At 50.2% G+C, this 22,611-nt stretch overlaps 4 protein-coding genes and 5 non-coding genes across 14 annotated transcripts in view; 4 read left to right on the top strand and 5 right to left on the bottom strand.

The window, feature by feature from the left end:
* Nucleotides 1-22,611, top strand: part of zgc:174653 — a 954,986-nt gene that overhangs the window by 545,128 nt on the left and 387,247 nt on the right. The gene's annotated exons all lie outside the window — the stretch shown is intronic.
* The window catches only part of LOC141381679 (uncharacterized), a 131,437-nt gene that overhangs the window by 53,236 nt on the left and 55,590 nt on the right, over nt 1-22,611 (top strand). The gene's annotated exons all lie outside the window — the stretch shown is intronic.
* Nucleotides 1-22,611, top strand: part of wu:fe14d05 — a 126,984-nt gene that overhangs the window by 12,112 nt on the left and 92,261 nt on the right. The window lies entirely within an intron of this gene.
* On the bottom strand, nt 2,110-2,183 carry trnat-agu (transfer RNA threonine (anticodon AGU)). The gene has a single exon. It is a non-coding gene; the product is annotated as a tRNA-Thr (tRNA).
* On the top strand, nt 12,468-15,302 carry LOC110439743 (uncharacterized). Of its 3 annotated transcripts, none has more exons than XM_073947509.1 (5): nt 12,468-13,850; nt 14,246-14,415; nt 14,510-14,764; nt 14,845-15,096; nt 15,176-15,302. In XM_073947509.1, the coding sequence occupies exons 1-5, from the start codon at nt 12,641-12,643 to the stop codon at nt 15,272-15,274; spliced, it is 1,986 nt and encodes a 661-aa protein (XP_073803610.1). In that variant the 5' UTR covers nt 12,468-12,640; the 3' UTR covers nt 15,275-15,302. The 3 variants fall into 3 exon arrangements, with proteins under 3 accessions (XP_073803610.1, XP_073803611.1, XP_073803612.1); XM_073947510.1 differs by having other exon boundaries at nt 13,006-13,293; nt 13,380-13,850; nt 14,510-15,096; XM_073947511.1 differs by having other exon boundaries at nt 13,006-13,293; nt 13,380-13,850; nt 14,845-15,302.
* trnap-ugg (transfer RNA proline (anticodon UGG)) lies at nt 17,890-17,961 on the bottom strand. Its single transcript has one exon. It is a non-coding gene; the product is annotated as a tRNA-Pro (tRNA).
* Nucleotides 18,842-18,913, bottom strand: trnap-agg (transfer RNA proline (anticodon AGG)). Its single transcript has one exon. It is a non-coding gene; the product is annotated as a tRNA-Pro (tRNA).
* trnap-ugg (transfer RNA proline (anticodon UGG)) lies at nt 20,326-20,397 on the bottom strand. The gene has a single exon. It is a non-coding gene; the product is annotated as a tRNA-Pro (tRNA).
* On the bottom strand, nt 20,803-20,874 carry trnap-cgg (transfer RNA proline (anticodon CGG)). Its single transcript has one exon. It is a non-coding gene; the product is annotated as a tRNA-Pro (tRNA).

Consider the following 22,611-nt stretch of genomic DNA (forward strand, 5'->3'; position numbering starts at 1 on the left):
CGGAAAGAGACGTTGTAACATTACCGGTAATTTGCCAGAATGCTGTGCTGTGTGAATGCAGACAGAAGATTGCCGGAAAGAGCGTCTGCACGTCTAGAACGTGTTGACGTGAGACGTCTGCTTTAGCCAATCAGAACAGTCAGACGCGTTTACGTCCGCGCGGTTTATGAGAATAAAAGCCTTTGAATATTTTCCCAGACGCATTTAGCGGTTAGAAGTTAGTCAGATAATGTTTATATGTTCATCTTAATGCCAACTGTGTAAATAATAATAGATAAGTTGCTTATGATAAGTCGTTGTTTGTTTACCTTCAAGCTTTGCGTGTGCCTGTGAAACAGCCTGTGAGAGCCAGCACACGCACATATTATGAACATCTCGACATGCGAAAGTGATCCTCCATATGTTTTCATTGAAGTTGTTAACAATACTGATCATCCACAGAGTTTGTAATGTAGTCAAATGTTTACAAATACAAGCGCAGCCGTTTGAGGCTCATTTGTGGTGAAAGATGTCAGAATTTACCGGTATTTTGGAATGGATGTGTGAACGGTCTTTTCCGGAAAAATTCCGTAACGTCCTTGCCTGTGTGAACAGCGCTTTTTTGAATATACCGGTAAAGTCGTTCCGGAAATTTTCCGGATATTTACCGGTATCACTTTGTGCAAGGGGCTATTGTTTGTAAATCTGATTTGCTGCTATAGTGTAAGGCACGATGATGTTATTCTAAAGCACTATTCCCTTGAATGCTGTATAATACTCTATTATGAATTGTTTATATAAATAAATAATTTTAATATATATTATTTAATCGAGTATTCTGCCAATGTTTTTTTTTCATATTTAGAAGGGTATTTCTATTTGCTCTATTGCTGTGTACTACCCACTAGTAAACTGGGTTACAATTGACTATATAAAAATCAGTTGACATTATTAAGGCATTTATTGGGTACAATTGCTACTTTTTACTGTCATTCGTTGTGTTTTGGTCATTATCAATGCACTGTCACTTAAATTGAGCGCGAGCAGCTCGTCAAAAATAGACCCGGCGCCGAAACTATCGCTGCACTGCTGCTTCAGCGACGCTCACGCCTCGCTCTGACGCGCTGCTGTTGCGTGCAGTATGAAAGCTCTAATCTGTTAACATGGACGCCGAAAAAATACGCGCTGCTGGCGCTTGCGGTTTGAAACAGCCGTTAGTCTTAACACTAAAAGAAAAAAACTGTGGATACGATACTTCCAAACGCAGTTTCATCTAAGACAGTGGGGGGAAGCAAAATTTACTATGCTTTCAACTCAGTTACTTTGCACATGCATAAAGAGGCTCTTGTATGACAAATCCAAAAGGTGTGATCTTAACAATAGGTGGCGGTCACTTTTGCCCTAAACCACAGGTTGCCTTCGAGTCATTCCTTAAGTCCACTCGGCCTTGCACCGTTTTATAATCTTCCTTATTTAAAACAGCTCAATTAAGTCATCGGCTTCATTGTAGAGTACCCCTAGTATCTGAGCCTGCACTGCGCAATGAAAGAAAGAAGCAAAACGGGATGGACAGATGCCTAAAATGTTAGAAACGCACCACACCTTAAGTCAGTGAAGAAAAGGGTCAAACCTTGACACTCTTGTGGGACTCGAACCTACAACCTTTGAATGGCTCAGCTCACAGCCTAGAGGTCCAATGCACCATCCATTGCACCACAGAGACTGCACCAAAAAGCACTTTTTGGGACTCTCTGGTCCATGAAAGAACAGCCAACTCCAGACAAAGTACTGCTGGGATTTAAACTCAGGATCTCCTGTTTACTAGACAGGCGCTTTGACCAACTAAGCCACAGGGTCAAACGATGTTGACAAGGGCTAATTGTTTAATCGAAAAAAGAAAAAAAAAACTAACAATGGTAGCGCTGCATGTGTGAATGTCTGGACTTGAAATATTAAAGTCCAATTGGTTAGGCATTACCACATTATGCTATATAAAGCCATCGTCTAAAGTCCTCTTAAACGTGTAGCGTTCTTAAGGATTTGAGTTTTGTTTAGAAACCGACTGCTAAACATCCCGCTGCGTAAACACTCGTAACTCTTAAGAAAAAGCAACGCTGGCACATATACATTAGGCACTGCTGGGACTTGAACCCAGGATCTCCTGTTTACGAGACAGGCGCTTTGACCAACTAAGCCACAGCACCAAAGCTGAAAAGAAGGCAAGACGGTTTTGCACACAGAGACTAAAAAAAGACAGCAAGTCTAAAATGGCAATCAAAGAGGTTGTTTAAGTCTATTTGTCGCACTATTCATTAGGCCTCAAAGCTATACAATTTTATTATGCATTCCGGTAAGCTCTATAAAACTAGCGCATTCACCACCTGGATCAATTTAGCCCTGGATCAATTTAGCCCAGGATCATTCAAGCCCAGGATCTCCTGTTTACAAGAGAGGCACTTCGACCAGCTAAGCCACAGCACCACAATGAATGACTGTAAGAGACATTTGCCCGATAACAAAAAACGAAGAAGAACAAACCAATACACAACAAAAACCAGCATGTCAGGATGCAGAAAATGCCGACAAGATGGACGTGGTCTTTTAGAGTCCGGATGATTATGTCTCAAACCTGACCAGTAACCTGGCCTCTTTTCAAGATCAAAGCAAAAAATGCATTAATTTATTTTTATTTAATCTACCCTTAATCATGTGTCAGGTGTTTTTTGGAATCTCCAGTTTCATTACATCCAAACCCAGATTCAGCTTGGAAAATGGAAATCTGAGGGAAAGGTGCAATTTGGATTTGAACCTAGGACCTGCTGTTCCCAAGACAGGTGCTCTGGCCAACTTAGTCTTAACACTAAAAGAAAAAACCTCTGGATACGATACTTCCAAACGCAGTTTCATCTAAGACAGTGGGGGAAAAGCAAAATTTACTATGCTTTCTACTTAGTTACTTTGCACATGCATAAAGAGGCTCTTGTACGACGATTCCAAAAGGCGTGATCTCAACAATAGGTGGTAGACACTTTTGCCCAAAACCACAGGTTGCCTTTGAGTCATTCCTTAAGCTTACTAGGCCCTACACCGTTTTCTAATCTCCCTTATTTAAAACAGCTCAATTAAGTCATCGGCTTCATTGTAGAGTACCCCTAGTATCTGAGCCTGCACTGCGCAATGAAATTAAAAAGCAGAACAGGATGGACAGATGTCAATAATGTTGGAAACGCACCACTCCTAAGTCAGTGAAGAAAAAGGGCAAAGCTTGCAACGCTGGTGGGACTTGAACTCAAAACCTTTAAATGACTCAGTTCACAGCCAAGAAGTCCAATGCGCTATCCATTATCTTAGATTAAATGATTTCCATTTTCCGAGCTGACAGATGGTTTGGATGTAATGAAACTGGATATTCCAAAAAACAATTAACACATGATTAAGGGTAGATTAAATAAAAATAAAATAATGCATTTTTTGCTTTGATCTTGAACAGAGGCCAGGTTACCGGTCAGGTTTGAGACATGATCATCCAGACTCTAAAAGACCACGTCCGTCTTGTCAGCATTTTCTGCATCCTGACATGCTGGTTTTTGTTGTGTATTTATTTCTTCTTCGATTTTTGTTATCGGGCAAATGTCTCTTACAATTAATTTTTGTGGCGCTGTATCTTAGCTGGTCAAAATGCCTTGTAAACAGGAGATCCTGGGCTCAAATCCCATCAGCGCCTTAGTTCAGGTGGTGCGTGTGCTTTTTTTATGGAGATTAACGAAATTAATTATAAAACTGTATAGCTTTGAGGCATAATGGATAGTGCGACAAAATGAGTTACATTTAAGAGCTCATCTGATTCACAACTAGTTGACTGCACACCCATGTTTTTAAGTTGTTTATCTCCCCCTCCATATTCTCCATTCCTCAAACCTATTGAGGATTTTTTTCCTGCCTGGAGATGAAAAGTGTATGACCGAAATCCAAACACATGTATACCCCTTCTCCAAGCTATAGCAGTTGATGCTTTTCGTGGCTGGATTTGCCATGCAAGGTGACATTTGCCCCACTGCTTGGCCACACCAAAACAGAAAAGAGAATGCAGTATAGCTGTTTTTTTATTTATTTATTTTTTTACTGTAACTGTATTTAGTAAATACTTCTGTTGATGGTATATGTAGACCACATTTTCTGCAACTTTGTGTTGGTTGGGATGAACACTGTGTACGCTGTTTTTGTGAGGAAAATACAGTAAAATATATTTGGTATTTGTTTGTTTTGTATTAAAACAATTTTCGAAAAATTTTACAATGCACTTCTGTAGGTCTATGTACTGTCTGTAGTAAGTGTAACACTGAACAGAAGAATGCTTACAGAAAGTCATTATGATGAATAGAGAAGAAGTGGTCATAGTGTTTTACATTAAGCACATTAGTGTTCAACTGATCTTATGAATATCTATTAATGTGATGGCTTGTGTGTGTCATTTGAAAACAAAATACCTTTTTGAGAAGAAATCACATTGTTTTGAACTTATAATTTCATTTTGCAGAAGAATTGAAGAGTTTTGCCCAATGTGTGTGTGTCTTGTGATTTGTGTGTAGAGTTCTGACAATATGAGACATGCTTTCAGAAAATGTGTGTAAACAACTGGAAAAAACTGTAAACAACCTCTTTGGTTGTCATTTTAAGACCTCCAGGAACAAGTTTGGTGACCCCTGACTTAAAAGCATAGTTCTCTCAGACAGCAACTTTACAGGGCAACACTATATGCTGAATGGCTCAACCGAAATTTTAACCTGTTATTTCTCACGGAATGAACGAGAATCATACTCCTAGACAAGCAAGCCACTATGCAAAGTAATGTTTTGTGGCGACACTATATGCTGGCAAACTAAAATTCTTCGAAAGACATTTTTATGAAAGACATAATGTGCTGTAAAACGCAGGACACCTGCAAGGTCTCATCCGGTATTTGAACGTGGGACCTCTCACACCCGAAGCGAGAATCACACCCCTAGACCAATGAGCCACTAAAGTGATAGGATTTCACATGGCGTCAGAAGCATCAAATAGTCAGAAATCTTTCTCTAAAGGGAATCAAGGGCACCCTAAGCGAGATTCATACCCCTAGACCAACAAACCACAAAAGCTTGAATATTTCACAAGACTTCAGAAGCAACATATGGTCAGAAATCCTTATATAACAAACATTGAAGCAGGGCTTTTGCTTCATTTGGACCCAGGACTTCTACAATGGTTCGTCCAGGATTTGAAAACGGGAGCTCTCGCACCTTATGTGAGAATCAAGCGCGTAGACCAACAAGCTACTGCAAAACAGCCACTTTACATGGCAATACTATCTGCTGACAAACTGGAATTCTTCAAAAGACATTTTTACGAAAGACATAATGCCCTGTAAAACACTAGACAACTGCAACGGCTCGTCTGGAATATGAACACAGGACCTCTCGCACCCGAAGCAAGAATCATGCCCCTATACCAACGAGCCACTGCAAAACAGCAACTTTAGATGGCAACACTATCTGCTGACCAACCGGCATTCTCAGAAAAAAGGCCTCTGTGTAAGCCACAACGACCTTACAAAACAAAAGACAACTGTAAGGGTTCAACTGAAATTTGAACCTAGGATTTCTCATGGCATGAACGAGAATCATACTCCTAGACCAGCAAGCCACTATGCAAGAAATATTTATGTAGCGACACTATCTGCTGACAAATTGGAATTCTTTGAAAGACGGTTCTACGAAAGACATAATGCCCTGTAAAACACAGGACACCTGCAAGTGCTCGTCCAGGAATTGAACCTGAGACCATTCGCAACCGAAGCGAGAATCATACCCATAGACCAACAAGCCACTAAATTGGGAGAATTTCACAAGGTGTCAGATAGTCAGAAATCTTTCTCTAACGAATCAAGGGCATCCTAAGTGAGAATCATACCCCTAGACCAACGAGCCACTGCAAAACAGCAACTTTATATGGCAACACTATCTGCTGACAAACTGGCATTCTCAGAAAAAAGGCCTCTGTGTAAGCCACAACAACCTTACAAAACAGCAGACAAATGTAAGGGCTCAACCGAAATCTGAATCTGGGATTTTTCATTGCATGAACGAAAATCATACTCCTAGACCAGCAAGCCACTATGCAAAGGAATGTTTTATGTGGTGACACTATCTGCTGACAAACTGGAATTCTTCGAAAGACATTTTTATGAAAGACATAATGTCCTGTAAAACTCAAGGCACCTGCAAGGGCTAATCCAGTAATTGAACTCGGGTCTTCTCGCAACCGAAGCGAGAATCATACCCATAGACCAACGAGCCACTAAATTAAGAGGATTTCACATGGCGTCAGAAGCATCAGATAGTCAGAAATCTTTCTCTATCTAATCAAGGGCACCCTAAGCAAAAATCATACGCCTAGACCAACGAGCCACAAAAGCATGATTATTTCACAAGACATTAGAAGCAACAGATGGACCAGAAATCCTTATCTAACAAACATTAAAGCAGGGCTTTTGCTTCATTTGGACCTAGGACTTCTGCAAGGGTTTGTCCAGGATTTGCAGCCGGACCTCTCGCACCTTAAAATGAGAATCATACCCCCAAACCAACTAGCTACTGTAACAGCCACTTTATATGGCAAAACTATCTACTGACAAACCGGCATTCTCAGAAAAAAGGCCTTTGTGTAAGCCACAAAGCCCTTACAAAACAGCAGACAACTGTAAGGGCTCAACCGAAATTTGAATCTGGGATTTCTCACTGCATGAACGAGAATCATACTCCTTGACAACCAAGCCACTATGCAAAGAAAGTAAAAAAAAATCATTTTGAAAACGAAATGCATTGATTTTATTTTTTTGCTGTTTGAAACAACTAACACTCATTTGGGGGATGGTGGGTCTCTAGCGGGGGGGGTCTTTGGAACGACCGCTGGCAAACGCTATGGATGAGCTCAACGGGGGCGTTGGTTGGACCAGGGGGAGAGCCCACCAAGCCATGCCCGGACAGAGACCACTCTCTCCGGCATGACCCGCGCCTGGAGGGGGGGTAGCGCGTCCCTGGGTTTCGCTGACCTGCCGTCGAGATTTCGATAACAGACTCAAATGAAGGACTTAGTGCAATTTTCGATTTCGCGGTTGAACGAACCAGGGGTCTAACGAGGGCCCCGTTGCCCCAAAACAAGCGTTCAAACCCGGGCAAACCAAGTGCGCGCTGCTGCCCTGGTCCTACCAAGGACCCAGGCCTCAATGGCCAGCAAAGCTACCCCAAAACAAGCGTTCAAACCCGGGCAAACCAAGTGGGCGCTGCTGCCCTGGTCCTACCAAGGACCCAGGCCTCAATGGCCAGCAAAGCTACCCCAAAACAAGCGTTCAAATCCGGGCAAACCAAGTGCGCGCTGCTGCCCTGGTCCTTCCAAGGACCCAGGCCTCAATGGCCAGCAAAGCTACCCCAAAACAAGCGTTCAAATCCGGGCAAACCAAGTGCGCACTGCTGCCCTGGTCCTTCCAAGGACCCAGGCCTCAATGGCCAGCAAAGCTACCCCAAAACAAGCGTTCAAACCCGGGCAAACCAAGTGGGCGCTGCTGCCCTGGTCCTACCAAGGACCCAGGCCTCAATGGCCAGCAAAACTACCCCAAAACAAGCGTTCAAATCCGGGCAAACCAAGTGCGCACTGCTGCCCTGGTCCTTCCAAGGACCCAGGCCTCAATGGCCAGCAAAGCTACCCCAAAACAAGCGTTCAAACCCGGGCAAACCAAGTGGGCGCTGCTGCCCTGGTCCTACCAAGGACCCAGGCCTCAATGGCCAGCAAAACTACCCCAAAACAAGCGTTCAAATCCGGGCAAACCAAGTGCGCACTGCTGCCCTGGTCCTTCCAAGGACCCAGGCCTCAATGGCCAGCAAAGCTACCCCAAAACAAGCGTTCAAATCCGGGCAAACCAAGTGCGCACTGCTGCCCTGGTCCTACCAAGGACCCAGGCCTCAATGGCCAGCAAAGCTACCCCAAAACAAGCGTTCAAACCCGGGCAAACCAAGTGGGCGCTGCTGCCCTGGTCCTACCAAGGACCCAGGCCTCAATGGCCAGCAAAGCTACCCCAAAACAAGCGTTCAAATCCGGGCAAACCAAGTGCGCACTGCTGCCCTGGTCCTACCAAGGACCCAGGCCTCAATGGCCAGCAAAGCTACCCCAAAACAAGCGTTCAAACCCGGGCAAACCAAGTGGGCGCTGCTGCCCTGGTCCTACCAAGGACCCAGGCCTCAATGGCCAGCAAAGCTAACCCAAAACAAGCGTTCAAATCCGGGCAAACCAAGTGCGCGCTGCTGCCCTGGTCCTTCCAAGGATCCAGGCCTCTTGGCCAGCAAAGCTAACCCAAAACAAGCGTTCAAACCCGGGCAAACCAAGTGCGCGCTGCTGCCCTGGTCCTTCCAAGGATCCAGGCCTCTTGGCCAGCAAAGCTAACCCAAAACAAGCGTTCAAATCCGGGCAAACCAAGTGCGCACTGCTGCCCTGGTCCTTCCAAGGATCCAGGCCTCTTGGCCAGCAAAGCTAACCCAAAACAAGCGTTCAAACCCGGGCAAGGCCAGTGGTCTGAACACCATGGGAGTTAGGGGGTCCACGGGAGTCAAGGGTCCATTTCTGAGCTGCTAACCCGTCTCCCAGCGTCCGTCACCCCGCAGCAAACATAAGACCCCATCGCAGACGGAGGCTAGAACGACGTGCGGCTGGTGCCTCATACACGAGCCCAGGGCCGGTGGTGACCCATTCACAAACCCAAAGACCGATTGGGTCACCAGCGGTACGTCTTGGCCAGTTGGGTCACCAGCAGCACGTCTGTCTGATCCATGCGGTTTGGAGGAGTTAGTGTCCCCGGGCTTAATAGTGGGGTGCCCGGGCACGGCTGGTGATTAGGTGCAAATCTAGGGGGTCCTTTGGAACCAGCGCTTGCCGCCGGAGAGTGCGTGTACCTCGGGCAGAGCGTGCAGGGCACGGGCCCCCCCCCACCGCTGGATCTCAGAGGCCCCAGGCCAGGGAGAGGGGCCGGGCTCGCTCCCCAAGAAGGGTGCGTGTACCTCGGGCAGAGCGCGCAAGGCACAGGCCCCCCCCACCGCTGGATCTCAGAGGCCCCAGGCCAGGGAGAGGGGCCGGGCTCGCTCCCCAAGAAGGGTGCGTGTACCTCGGGCAGAGCGCGCAAGGCACGGGCCCCCCCCACCGCTGGATCTCAGAGGCCCCAGGCCAGGGAGAGGGGCCGGGCTCGCTCCCAAAGAAGGGTGCGTGTACCTCGGGCAGAGCGCGCAAGGCACGGGCCCCCCCCACCGCTGGATCTCAGAGGCCCCAGGCCAGGGAGAGGGGCCGGGCTCGCTCCCCAAGAAGGGTGCGTGTACCTCGGGCAGAGCGCGCAAGGCACAGGCCCCCCCCACCGCTGGATCTCAGAGGCCCCAGGCCAGGGAGAGGGGCCGGGCTCGCTCCCCAAGAAGGGTGCGTGTACCTCGGGCAGAGCGCGCAAGGCACAGGCCCCCCCCACCGCTGGATCTCAGAGGCCCCAGGCCAGGGAGAGGGGCCGGGCTCGCTCCCCAAGAAGGGTGCGTGTACCTCGGGCAGAGCGCGCAAGGCACAGGCCCCCCCACCGCTGGATCTCAGAGGCCCCAGGCCAGGGAGAGGGGCTGGGCTCGCTCCCCAAGAAGGGTGCGTGTACCTCGGGCAGAGCGCGCAAGGCACAGGCCCCCCCCCACCGCTGGATCTCAGAGGCCCCAGGCCAGGGAGAGGGGCCGGGCTCGCTCCCCAAGAAGGGTGCGTGTACCTCGGGCAGAGCGCGCAAGGCACGGGCCCCCCCCCACCGCTGGATCTCAGAGGCCCCAGGCCAGGGAGAGGGGCCGGGCTCGCTCCCCAAGAAGGGTGCGTGTACCTCGGGCAGAGCGCGCAAGGCACAGGCCCCCCCCACCGCTGGATCTCAGAGGCCCCAGGCCAGGGAGAGGGGCCGGGCTCGCTCCCCAAGAAGGGTGCGTGTACCTCGGGCAGAGCGCGCAAGGCACGGGCCCCCCCCACCGCTGGATCTCAGAGGCCCCAGGCCAGGGAGAGGGGCCGGGCTCGCTCCCCAAGAAGGGTGCGTGTACCTCGGGCAGAGCGCGCAAGGCACAGGCCCCCCCACCGCTGGATCTCAGAGGCCCCAGGCCAGGGAGAGGGGCTGGGCTCGCTCCCCAAGAAGGGTGCGTGTACCTCGGGCAGAGCGCGCAAGGCACAGGCCCCCCCCCACCGCTGGATCTCAGAGGCCCCAGGCCAGGGAGAGGGGCCGGGCTCGCTCCCCAAGAAGGGTGCGTGTACCTCGGGCAGAGCGCGCAAGGCACGGGCCCCCCCCCACCGCTGGATCTCAGAGGCCCCAGGCCAGGGAGAGGGGCCGGGCTCGCTCCCCAAGAAGGGTGCGTGTACCTCGGGCAGAGCGCGCAAGGCACAGGCCCCCCCCACCGCTGGATCTCAGAGGCCCCAGGCCAGGGAGAGGGGCCGGGCTCGCTCCCCAAGAAGGGTGCGTGTACCTCGGGCAGAGCGCGCAAGGCACGGGCCCCCCCCACCGCTGGATCTCAGAGGCCCCAGGCCAGGGAGAGGGGCCGGGCTCGCTCCCCAAGAAGGGTGCGTGTACCTCGGGCAGAGCGCGCAAGGCACAGCCCCCCCCACCGCTGGATCTCAGAGGCCCCAGGCCAGGGAGAGGGGCCGGGCTCGCTCCCCAAGAAGGGTGCGTGTACCTCGGGCAGAGCGCGCAAGGCACAGGCCCCCCCCACCGCTGGATCTCAGAGGCCCCAGGCCAGGGAGAGGGGCCGGGCTCGCTCCCCAAGAAGGGTGCGTGTACCTCGGGCAGAGCGCGCAAGGCACAGCCCCCCCCACCGCTGGATCTCAGAGGCCCCAGGCCAGGGAGAGGGGCCGGGCTCGCTCCCCAAGAAGGGTGCGTGTACCTCGGGCAGAGCGCGCAAGGCACAGGCCCCCCCCACCGCTGGATCTCAGAGGCCCCAGGCCAGGGAGAGGGGCCGGGCTCGCTCCCCAAGAAGGGTGCGTGTACCTCGGGCAGAGCGCGCAAGGCACGGGCCCCCCCCACCGCTGGATCTCAGAGGCCCCATCAATGGTTCACCAGCGGCTCCATCAATGGTTCACCAGCGGCACATCTTTACGCATCTAGCGCCAAAGGTCCAACAGGAATACGTTATGCCTGGCGCTCACCGGGGCGTTGGTTAGACCCAGGCCCGAGCCCACCAAACCATGCCCGACGGGAGACCACCCTTCCCGGCCTACTTGTGGGGACGTCCCGCACCTGGAGGTTTTTGCCCGACACCCACAATCTCTGACCTGCCATCAGGGTTTCGGGGAAGGCGAAGAAATATGGACTTAGTCTCTGACAGTCCAGTCGCCAGACCCCACGGTGACTGATCGATAGGAGCTAGTGTGGCGCCCCAGGGGCTAGGCCCCCACCCAGGCCCCCCAAAGCACCAATGGGGTCGGCCTCTATGGGTGTGGCAGATCCTCCCCGTCCTGGGCGCTGTATCAGGGAGGCGTGGGGGTGTCCCTCCGCACACAGCGCCCCCCCTTCCCGCCCCGATCTGTGGGTAAAGGACCCAGATGGCCCGTCTGGCTAAATGACCCAGAGCTTGTCTGCTGCTCAGCCCGCCCGCCAGCCCGCCCCCCTGGACTCCGTTTCCCCCGCGCCGATACTCGGCCCGTGCCCCCGCCCCACGCCCCTCGCCCTGCGAGGGCTGGGGGATGTTCGGTGGGTTCGGTCGAGTCACCCGGCGTGGTGAATCGAGGCCCCAGGGGCAGCGTAGGGAACGAGCTGGTGTGGGCTTCGATTCTACCCCCGCCCGAGTGTGTGCGTCTGCATCCCGTCCGTCCGCCCGCAACGCCGCCCACCCCCTGGGTTTATCCTTGCTGGCTCCCGGCTGACCCCCACCCCGCCTACCCTGCTCCCGGGGGAGTGAGGGTGGTTGGTTGGGAGGGGAAAGCTAGTGGACTCCGGCGAGGTGAAACGTGCCAGGGTCAGTGATGCCGGGGTTACGGGCTGTCTGGACCCCCCTTTCGATGGTTGGTGCGTATCCCATGTTGGTTGTAGCAGGTCGCAAAAGCTCCCGCGGCTGGCGCGTGTGGAGTTGCCCCCTCCCCCCCAAAAAACGGCGCATGTTCGATGGGGCTCAAACAATCCCCATTTTGGGGTGGAAAAAGTGAACGAGAAAGGCTCCCGCTGGCCAGAACAGCAAAATGAAGGGGGGATAGGGAGTGAGGTGGGACACCCCTTCCCCAACTCGAGTCGTGACAAGAGAGAGAGGTGTCGAACCGCTGACCGGGGCAACGATGAAGGGGCGGTGGGGTGCATTGTTTAACGGGACACCCCCTCTGGTTCCTTTGAAAAGGGGGGAAGGGAGTGAGGTGGACACCCCTCTCCCCCCTACTTGAGAAGTCGTAACAAAAGAAAGCTTGAACCGAATGGATCTCCGTAGGGCATCGGCTTACACCTCCTGGTGCGGGGGGGTGTCCTTCCCCTTTAAGAAATACGGGTGCACCAACGTCATGACGCGGAAGTGGACGCCGCCTCCGGCCGCTTATTAACCGCCGCACGTGGCGTGCGGGCCCCTTTCCCCCTCTGCATTGGCTCTAGCACGGTCATGGCTGAATGTGCCCTATGCTTCAACGTCTACAGCCGGCTTGCGCCTCACCTGACGGCCGTTCACAAGGTGGCCAACTCGGACGAGAAGCGGCTGCTGCTCGCGCTAGCCGCCGGCCGCGTGGACACGCGGAAGACACCGTGCCCGGTCCCGGGCTGTCGCCGGACGCCAGCCCGCCTAGACAGGCACTTGAGGCAGCACGCGGAGCTCTCGACCTCGGGAAGGAAAGAGGCTATGGGGAGGGCGAAACGCCGGAAAGTAGCTCGGGAGTTGCAGTGGCTGCGGTCCACCCAGCCTGCAATCCCTGTCGTGTCCCAGCTAGCATCGTCCTCCGAGGGGGAGCGGGACTCGGAGGACCCAGAGGCCGGCCGTCCGTGCGCCGACCGCGGCTGCAGGCGCGCCACCGAGCGCATACAGGCTCAGCTCACGGACCTGGGGAAACAGGTTACCAAGATGCGGTCCACCCTGCTCCAGATCACACGCCTCTACCGGGAGCTGAGGAAGGGAGAAGGGGGGAGAAGGAGGAGGAAGAGGGCGAGGAGAACCAGGTCGCCTCCTGCACCACCGGCTCCCGGGCGAGGCGCGGCCGGAGGTCCGACGCCCCCCGAGCCTCCGGAGGCTTTGGAACCCTACCCGTTCCCGGACCACGTCCCCGCGCTGAGTTGAGTATATTTCAGGCACGTCACTGTCGCTCTGCTGGCTGTGTGCCTTCGGGGAAGTTGACTCTTGGTTGTGCTCGTTCCACAGACCTTCTCTTGGGGGAGTTCGAAGGGTACCAACTGGGCAGCGAGCCCACCGCGCGCCTGCGGAACAACGTCACTTCGAAGCTGGGGAGAATCAAAGCCTTCCTTGGTTACATGGCCAGGGGCACCGCGGAGCCAGGGGACTTCCTTTTCCTCAACCAACCAGCCCGAATCCGAGCGTGGGCCGCCCGGCTAGGTCAGACGCGCATGGCCGAGCCCACCAGGCAGCACTACCTGAAGAACGTGGCTCAGTTCCTAGACTACCTCTCGGAGACGCCGCCGGCCGCCTGTCAGCTCTCCAGCACGGCTCTGGTTCTGATTCGAAGGGAGGTCAGAGCCCTCATCCGCGGCATACGCCGGCGTGTCGTCGTGCACGAGGTAAGGACCAAGCAGGCGAAGGAAAGCCGACTGATCCCCAAGGCCAGTCTGTTGCGCTGTCACCGGACCGCTGGGAGGAAAATTCCCGCCCTGCTAGGTAAGCAAGCCCTTCCGCCGTTCCAGCGATTCCCCCTGTTTGTTCTTCCGGGGCACCAACAGCCCTTGGTTCATCCAGCCACGTCTGTCTGCCCCTCTCCCCCGCGAATGGGACTCATTCGGGGGGGAAGGGGGGCAGACCGACGTGGCTGGATGAACCAACAGCTGCTGGTGGCCCGGAGAGAAATTGTGCGTTTCTTCTTCAGGGGCACCAGCAGTCCATGAACTGCTGGTGCCCCTGAAGAAGAAACGCACAATTCCTCTCCGGGCCACCAGCAGCTGTTGTTTGAGCTGCTGGCGCCCCGGAGAACAAGTCACCAGCAGCCAAGAGCTGTTGGTGACCCAGAAAGGAAATAGAACCGTCGGTGGTCTAATCTGTCTAATGTCCTTCACCAGATAGCCTCGAATCCAACCCAAGCACTAGGCAACAGTGGCGCTTCTATGGCTTTCTGACTGGCTACCTAACCTCCATCTCTGGGCACCGCTGTGGAGTCTTCCAGAATCTCACAATCCAGGAGGTTGAAGAGGCCTCCAGAAGCCCCGACGAGTCTGCTTATGTCATTAACGTGAGTATGGCGCAAGTAAGGTGGGGGTCACCAGTAGCATGCTCTCTCACTCACTCACTCACTCACTCACTCACTGCTTGTTCTCTGATGGCAGATTACCACTCACAAAACAAACAGAGCCTTTGGGGCGGCTCAGCTGTCCCTAAACAGGGAGGAATACAGCTGGTTCCGCAGGTTTTTGGCGCTGCGGGCTGGTCTCCCCGGAGGGAGCCAGGCTACCTATTTCTTTTTCACTTCCAGAGCCAGTCCTTGTCGGACCCTGAACAAGTACTTTCAGTCTGCTTGGCTCAGTATGGGCCTTCCAGGCAAACCCACCTTTACTGACGTACGCACTGCGATCGCGACTCATGTGAGTAGGCATTGTGACGCCCCTGTAACTACCAGCGGCGGCTTCTATCCTAATCAAGCTTCTGTCTCTCTCCGACGCAGGCAAAGAATGCACACTCTTCAGAGGATCGCCGCAAGGTGGCGCAATTCATGTGCCATGACACTTCAACCTCAGATAAGTTCTACGCACTTCACCTCGGACCTCTCCAAGCACGCGAGCGCCGCAGACTCTTTGAAAGGGCCCTGGTGGAGGAGGAGGAGGAGGAGGAGGAGGAGGAGGATGGGGAGGCAGCGGGCACTGAAAGCCCCCCGCGGAAAGGGCGCAAGAGGACAGAGACTTCCGTCTCTCCCCTGGTAAAAATCACATTCTCTTTGGCGTGGACAGCAGAACGTGTGGCATTGGCTAACTTCCCTTTATGTGTCTCTTTTCCAGGAGGGAACCAGCAGGAGGACGCTGCCATGGCGCCCTGCCAAAGGGAAAAGCCAGGGCGCTCGCCCGCTCGAACAAACAGAAGACTCTGAATCGTCCTGAATAAATATTGTACAACTTAACGGTCAAATGGTGTTCAGTGTCTTCATTATTCCTTTTATTTATTATCTGTGTGGTAAAAGTAAATTCAGTGGGGACAAAAATGAGCCGTCTTCTTAGTTCAACGCTGTATGCCTGCTGCGTCCAGGTCCTGCCTTGGCTACGTTCCGATTGGGACAGATTAGCCCTAACTTGTGTGTTAAAAGTGTCACGTGGGATGCCCTCGTCCAGGTTCTGCCTTGGCTACGTTCCAATTGGGACAAACTATCCCTGCCTTGAGTGTTAAAAGTGACTCGCGGGACGCCCCCGTCCAGGTTCAGCCTTGGTTGATAGCTCATAGGGAGAATGAATCCCTTTTCCAGCACAAGGGGGTGATGGGCTGGACAAATCTGTCCAGGTCTGCAAATGCTTTGAACGCCCAGAAGGCCTTGAGTCCAATTCTGTATATTAGCAAGCTTCTCCCGGGACAGCTCGGTCCTTAGAGATGCATGAATAGGTCAGGACAGGGGAGCTGTGGAGTGGAGGTTAACTTTATGGAGGAATGTTTTATGTGCCGACACTATCTGCTGACAAACTGGAATTCTTCGAAAAACGTTTTTTATGAAAGCCATAATGCCCTGCGAAACAATAGAGAAACTGTAGGGACTCGTTTGGGATTTGAAACCAGGACTTTTCACACTCTAAGCGAGAATCATACCCCTAGAACAACGAGCTACATAAGCTTGACTATTTCACAAGACATCAGAAGGAACAAATGGTCAGAAATTCTTATCTAACAAACATTGAAGCAGGGCTTTTGCTTCATTTGGACCCAGGACTTCTACAATGGCTCGTCCAGGATTTGAAAATGGGACCTCTCGCACCTTATGCCAAGTCAAGCCCCTAGACCAATGAGCTACTGTAAAACTGCCACTTTACATGGCAATACTATCTGCTGACAAACTGGAATTCTTCGAAAGACATTTTTACGAAAGATATAATGCCCTGTAAAACATTGGACACCTGCAACGGCTCATCCAAGGTTTGACCACAGGACCTCTCGCACCCGAAGCAAGAATAATACCCCTAGACCAACGTGCCACTGCAAAACAGTAACTATATATGGCAACACTATCAGCTGACAAAATGGAATTCTTCGAAAGACATTTTAATGAAAGTCATAGTGCCCTGTAAAACACATGACAGCTGCAAGGGCTCGTTCGGGATTTGAACCCAGGACCTCTCACACCCGAAGGAAGAATAATACCCCTAGACCAACGAGCCATTAAATTGAGAGAATTTCACATGGCGTCAGAAGCATCGGATTGTCAGAAATCTTTGTCAAACGAATCAAGGGCACCCTAAGCGAGAATCATACCCCTAGACCAACGAGCCACTGCAGAACAGTAACTTTATATGGCAACACTATCAGCTGACGAACTGGCATTCTCAGAAAAAGGGCCTCTGTGTAAGCCACAACGCCCTTACAAAACAAAAGAACACTGTAAGGGTTCAACTGAAATTTGAACCTAGGATTTCTCATGGCATGAACGAGAATCATACTCCTAGACCAGCAAGCCACTATGCAAGAAATATTTTATGTGGCGACACTATCTGCTGACAAATTGGAATTCTTTGAAAGACGTTTTTACGAAAGATATAATGCCCTGTAAAACACATTACACCTGCAAGGGCTCATCCGAGAATTGAACCCGGGTCCTCTCGCAATCGAAGCGAGAATCATACAGATAGACCAATGAACCACTAAATTGAGAGAATTTCACAAGGCGTCAGATAGTCAGAAATCTTTCCCTAACGAATCAAGGGCACCCTAAGTGAGAATCATACCCCTAGACCACCGAGCCACTGCAAAACAGTAACTTTATATGGCAACACTATCTGCTGACGAACTGGCATTCTCAGAAAAAAGGCCTCTGTGTAAGCCACAACAACCTTACAAAACAGCAGACAAGTGTAAGGGCTCAACCGAAATCTGAATCTGGGATTTCTCATTGCATGAACGAAAATCATACGCCTAGACCAGCAAGCCACTATGCAAAGGAATGTTTTATGTGGCGACACTATCTGCTGACAAACTGGAATTCTTCGAAAGACATTTTAATGAAAGTCATAGTGCCCTGTAAAACACATGATACCTGCAAGGGCTCGTCCGGGATATGAACCCGGGACCTCTTTCAACCAAAGCGAGAATCATACCCCTAGGCCAACGAGCCACTACATTAATAAAACTTCACATGGCGTCAGAACCATCAGATAGTCAGAAAACTTTCTCTAACGAATCAATGGCACCCTAAGCGAGAATCATACCCCTAAACCAACCAGCTACTGTAACAGCCACTTTACATGGCAAAACTATCTGCTGATGAACTGGCATTCTCAGAAAAAAGGCCTCTGTGTAAGCCCGTAGACCTTACAAAAAAGCAGACAAATGTAAGGGCTCAACCGAAATTTGAATCTGGGATTTCTCATTGCATGAACGAAAATCATACTCCTAGACCAGCAAGCCACTATGCAAAGGAATGTTTTATGTGGCGACACTATCTGCTGACAAACTGGAATTCTTCGAAAGACATTTTAATGAAAGTCATAGTGCCCTGTAAAACTCATGACACCTGCAAGGGCTCGTCCAGGATTTGAACCCGGGACCTCTCGCACCCAAAGCGAGAATCATACCCCTAGACCAACGAGCCACTACTGTGATAAAATTTCACATGGCGTCAAAAGCATCAGATAGTCAGAAAACTTTTTCTGACGAATCAAGGGCACCCTAAGCCAGAATCATACCCCTAGACCAACTAGCCACTGCAAAACAGTAACTTTACATGGCAACACTATCTGCTGACAAACCGGCATTCTCAGAAAAAGGCCTCTGTGTAAGCCACAACGCCCTTACAAAACAAAAGACAACTGTAAGGGTTCAACTGAAATTTGAACCTAGGATTTCTCATGGCATGAACGAGAATCATACTCCTAGACCAGCAAGCCACTATGCAATAAATATTTTATGTGGCGACACTATCTGCTGACAAATTGGAATTCTTTGAAAGACGTATTTACGAAAGATATAATGCCCTGTAAAACACAGTACACCTGCAAGAGCTCATCCGAGAATTGAACCCGGGTCCTCTCGCAATCGAAGCGAGAATCATACAGATAGACCAATGAACCACTAATTTGAGAGAATTTCACAAGGCGTCAGATAGTCAGAAATTTTTCCCCTAACGAATCAAGGGCACCCTAAGTGAGAATCGTACCCCTAGACCACCGAGCCACTGCAAAACAGCAACTTTATATGGCAACACTATCTGCTGACGAACTGGCATTCTCAGAAAAAAGGCCTCTGTGTAAGCCACAATGACCTTACAAAACAGCAGACAACTGTAAGGGCTCAACCGAAATTTGAATCTGGGATTTTTCATTGCATGAACGAAAATCATACTCCTAGACCAGCAAGCCACTATGCAAAGAAATGTTTTATGTGGCGACACTATCTGCTGACAAACTGGAATTCTTCGAAAAATGTTTTTTATGAAAGCCATAATGCCCTGTAAAACAACAAAATAACTGCAAGGGCTCGTCCGGGATTTGAACCCGGGACCTCTCGCACCCTAAGCGAGAATCATACCCCTAGACCAACGAGCCACAAAAGCTTGAATATTTCACAAGACATCAGAAGGAACAGATGGTCAGAAATCCTTATCTAACAAACATTGAAGCAGGGCTTTTGCTTCATTTGGACCCGGGACTTCTGCAATGGTTCGTCCAGGATTTGAAAACGAGACCTCTCGCATCTTAAGCGAGAATCATGCCCGTAGACCAACGAGCAACTGCAAAACAGCCACTTTACATGGCAACACTATCTGCTGACAAACCGGCATTCTCAGAAAAAAGGCCTCTGTGTAAGCCACAACGCCCTTACAAAACAAAAGACAACTGTAAGGGTTCAACTGAAATTTGAACCTAGGATTTCTCATGGCATGAACGAGAATCAAACTCCTAGAACAGCAAGCCACTATGCAAGAAATATTTTTTGTGGCGACACTATCTGCTGACAAATTGGAAATCTTGAAAGACGTTTTTCCGAAAGACATAATGCCCTGTAAAACACAGTACACCTGCAAGGGCTAATCCAGGAACTGAACCCGGGTACTCTCGCAACCGAAGCGAGAATCATACCCATAGACCAATGAGCCACTAAATTGAGAGAATTTCACAAGAAGTCAGATGGTCAGAAATCTTTCTCTTACGAATCAAGGGCACCCTAAGTGAGAATCATACCCCTAGACCACCGAGCCACTCCAAAACAGCAACTTTATATGGCAACACTATCTGCTGACAAACTGGCATTCTCAGAAAAAAGGCCTCTGTGTAAGCCACAACAACCTTACAAAACAGCAGACAAGTGTAAGGGCTCAACCGAAATCTGAATCTGGGATTTTTCATTGCATGAACGAAAATCATACGCCTAGACCAGCAAGCCACTATGCAAAGGAATGTTTTATGTGGCGACACTATCTGCTGACAAACTGGAATTCTTCGAAAGTCATAGTGCCCTGTAAAACACATGATACCTGCAAGGGCTCGTCCGGGATATGAACCCGGGAGCTCTCTCAACCAAAGCGAGAATCATACCCCTAGGCCAACGAGCCACTACTTTGACAAAACTTCACATGGCGTCAGAACCATCAGATAGTCAGAAAACTTTCTCTAACGAATCAATGGCACCCTAAGCGAGAATCATACCCCTAAACCAACTAGCTACTGTAACAGCCACTTTACATGGCAAAACTATCTGCTGATGAACTGGCATTCTCAGAAAAAAGGCCTCTGTGTAAGCCCGTAGACCTTACAAAACAGCAGACAAATGTAAGGGCTCAACCGAAATTTGAATCTGGGATTTCTCATTGCATGAACGAAAATCATACTCCTAGAGCAGCAAGCCACTATGCAAAGGAATGTTTTATGTGGCGACACTATCTGCTGACAAACTGGAATTCTTCGAAAGACATTTTAATGAAAGTCATAGTGCCCTGTAAAACACATGACACCTGCAAGGGCTCGTCCGGGATTTGAACCCGGGACCTCTCACACCCAAAGCGAGAATCATACCCCTAGACCAACGAGCCACTACTGTGATAAAACTTCACATGGCGTCAGAACCATCAGATAGTCAGAAAACTTTCTCTAACGAATCAATGGCACCCTAAGCGAGAATCATACCCCTAAACCAACTAGCTACTGTAACAGCCACTTTACATGGCAAAACTATCTGCTGATGAACTGGCATTCTCAGAAAAAAGGCCTCTGTGTAAGCCCGTAGACCTTACAAAACAGCAGACAAATGTAAGGGCTCAACCGAAATTTGAATCTGGGATTTCTCATTGCATGAACGAAAATCATACTCCTAGACCAGCAAGACACTATGCAAAGGAATGTTTTATGTGGCGACACTATCTGCTGACAAACTGGAATTCTTCGAAAGACATTTTAATGAAAGTCATAGTGCCCTGTAAAACACATGACACCTGCAAGGGCTCGTCCGGGATTTGAACCCGGGACCTCTCACATCCGAAGCGAGAATCATACCCCTTGACCAACGAGCCACTAAGTTGAATTCATTTCACATGATGTCAGAAGCATCAGATAGTCAGAAAACTTTCTCTGACGAATCAAGGGCACCCTAAGCCAGAATCATACCCCTAGACCAACTAGCCACTGCAAAACAGTAACTTTACATGGCAACACTATCTGCTGACAAACCGGCATTCTCAGAAAAAGGCCTCTGTGTAAGCCACAACGCCCTTACAAAACAAAAGACAACTGTAAGGGTTCAACTGAAATTTGAACCTAGGATTTCTCATGGCATGAACGAGAATCATACTCCTAGACCAGCAAGCCACTATGCAAGAAATATTTTATGTGGCGACACTATCTGCTGACAAATTGGAATTCTTTGAAAGACGTTTTTACGAAAGATATAATGCCCTGTAAAACACAGTACACCTGCAAGGGCTCATCCGAGAATTGAACCCGTGTCCTCTCGCAATCGAAGCGAGAATCATACAGATAGACCAATGAACCACTAAATTGAGAGAATTTCACAAGGCGTCAGATAGTCAGAAATCTTTCCCTAACGAATCAAGGGCACCCTAAGTGAGAATCATACCCCTAGACGACCGAGCCACAGCAAAACAGCAATTTTATATGGCAACACTATCTGCTGACGAACTGGCATTCTCAGAAAAAAGGCCTCTGTGTAAGCCACAACGACCTTACAAAACAGCAGACAACTGTAAGGGCTCAACCAAAATTTGAATCTGGGATTTTTCGTTGCATGAACGAAAATCATACTCCTAGACCAGCAAGCCACTATGCAAAGGAATGTTTTATGTGGCGACACTATCTGCTGACAAACTGGAATTCTTCGAAAAATGTTTTTTTATGAAAGCCATAATGCCCTGTAAAACAACAAAATAACTGCAAGGGCTCGTCCGGGATTTGAACCCGGGAGCTCTCGCACCCTAAGCAAGAATCATACCCCTAGACCAACGAGCCACAAAAGCTTGAAAATTTCACACGACATCGGAAGCAACAGATGGTCAGAAATCCTTATCTAACAAACATTGAAGCAGGGCTTTTGCTTCATTTGGACCCAGGACTTCTGCAATGGTTCGTCCAGGATTTGAAAACGGGACCTCTCGCACCTTATGCGAGAATCAAGCCCGTAGACCAACGAGCAACTGCAAAACAGCCACTTTACATGGCAACACTATCTGCTGACAAACCGGCATTCTCAGAAAAAAGGCCTCTGTGTAAGCCACAACGCCCTTACAAAACAAAAGACAACTGTAAGGGTTCAACTGAAATTTGAACCTAGGATTTCTCATGGCATGAACGAGAATCAAACTCCTAGAACAGCAAGCCACTATACAAGAAATATTTTATGTGGCGACCCTATCTGCTGACAAACTGGAATTCTTCGCAAAACGTTTTTTACGAAAGCCATAATGCCCTGTAAAACAACAGAATAACTGCAAGAACTCGTCTGGGATTTAAACCCGAGACCTCTCACACCCTAAGCGAGATTCATACCCCTAGAGCAACGAGCCACAAAAGTTTGAATATTTCACAAGACATCAGAAGCAACAGATGGTCAGAAATCCTTATCTAACAAACATTGAAGCAGGGCTTTTGCTTCATTTGGACCCGGGACTTCTGCAATGGTTCGTCCAGGATTTGAAAACGGGAGCTCTCGCACCTTATGCGAGAATTATGCCCGTAGACCAACGAGCAACTGCAAAACAGCCACTTTACATGGCAACACTATCTGCTGACAAACC

Source organism: Danio rerio, chromosome 4 (genome assembly GCF_049306965.1).
Source record: "Danio rerio strain Tuebingen ecotype United States chromosome 4, GRCz12tu, whole genome shotgun sequence".
NCBI classification, from domain to species: domain Eukaryota; kingdom Metazoa; phylum Chordata; class Actinopteri; order Cypriniformes; family Danionidae; genus Danio; species Danio rerio.

Excerpts from the sequence above, each read along its gene's own strand:
- LOC110439743 (XM_073947509.1), top strand. The coding sequence starts at position 12,641 with ATGTGCCCTATGCTTCAACGTCTACAGCCGGCTTGCGCCTCACCTGAC. Across the intron at positions 13,851-14,245 it reads GAAAATTCCCGCCCTGCTAG|ATAGCCTCGAATCCAACCCA; the intron begins GTAAGCAAGCCC and ends GTCCTTCACCAG. Across the intron at positions 14,765-14,844 it reads GCACTGCGATCGCGACTCAT|GCAAAGAATGCACACTCTTC; the intron begins GTGAGTAGGCAT and ends TCTCCGACGCAG.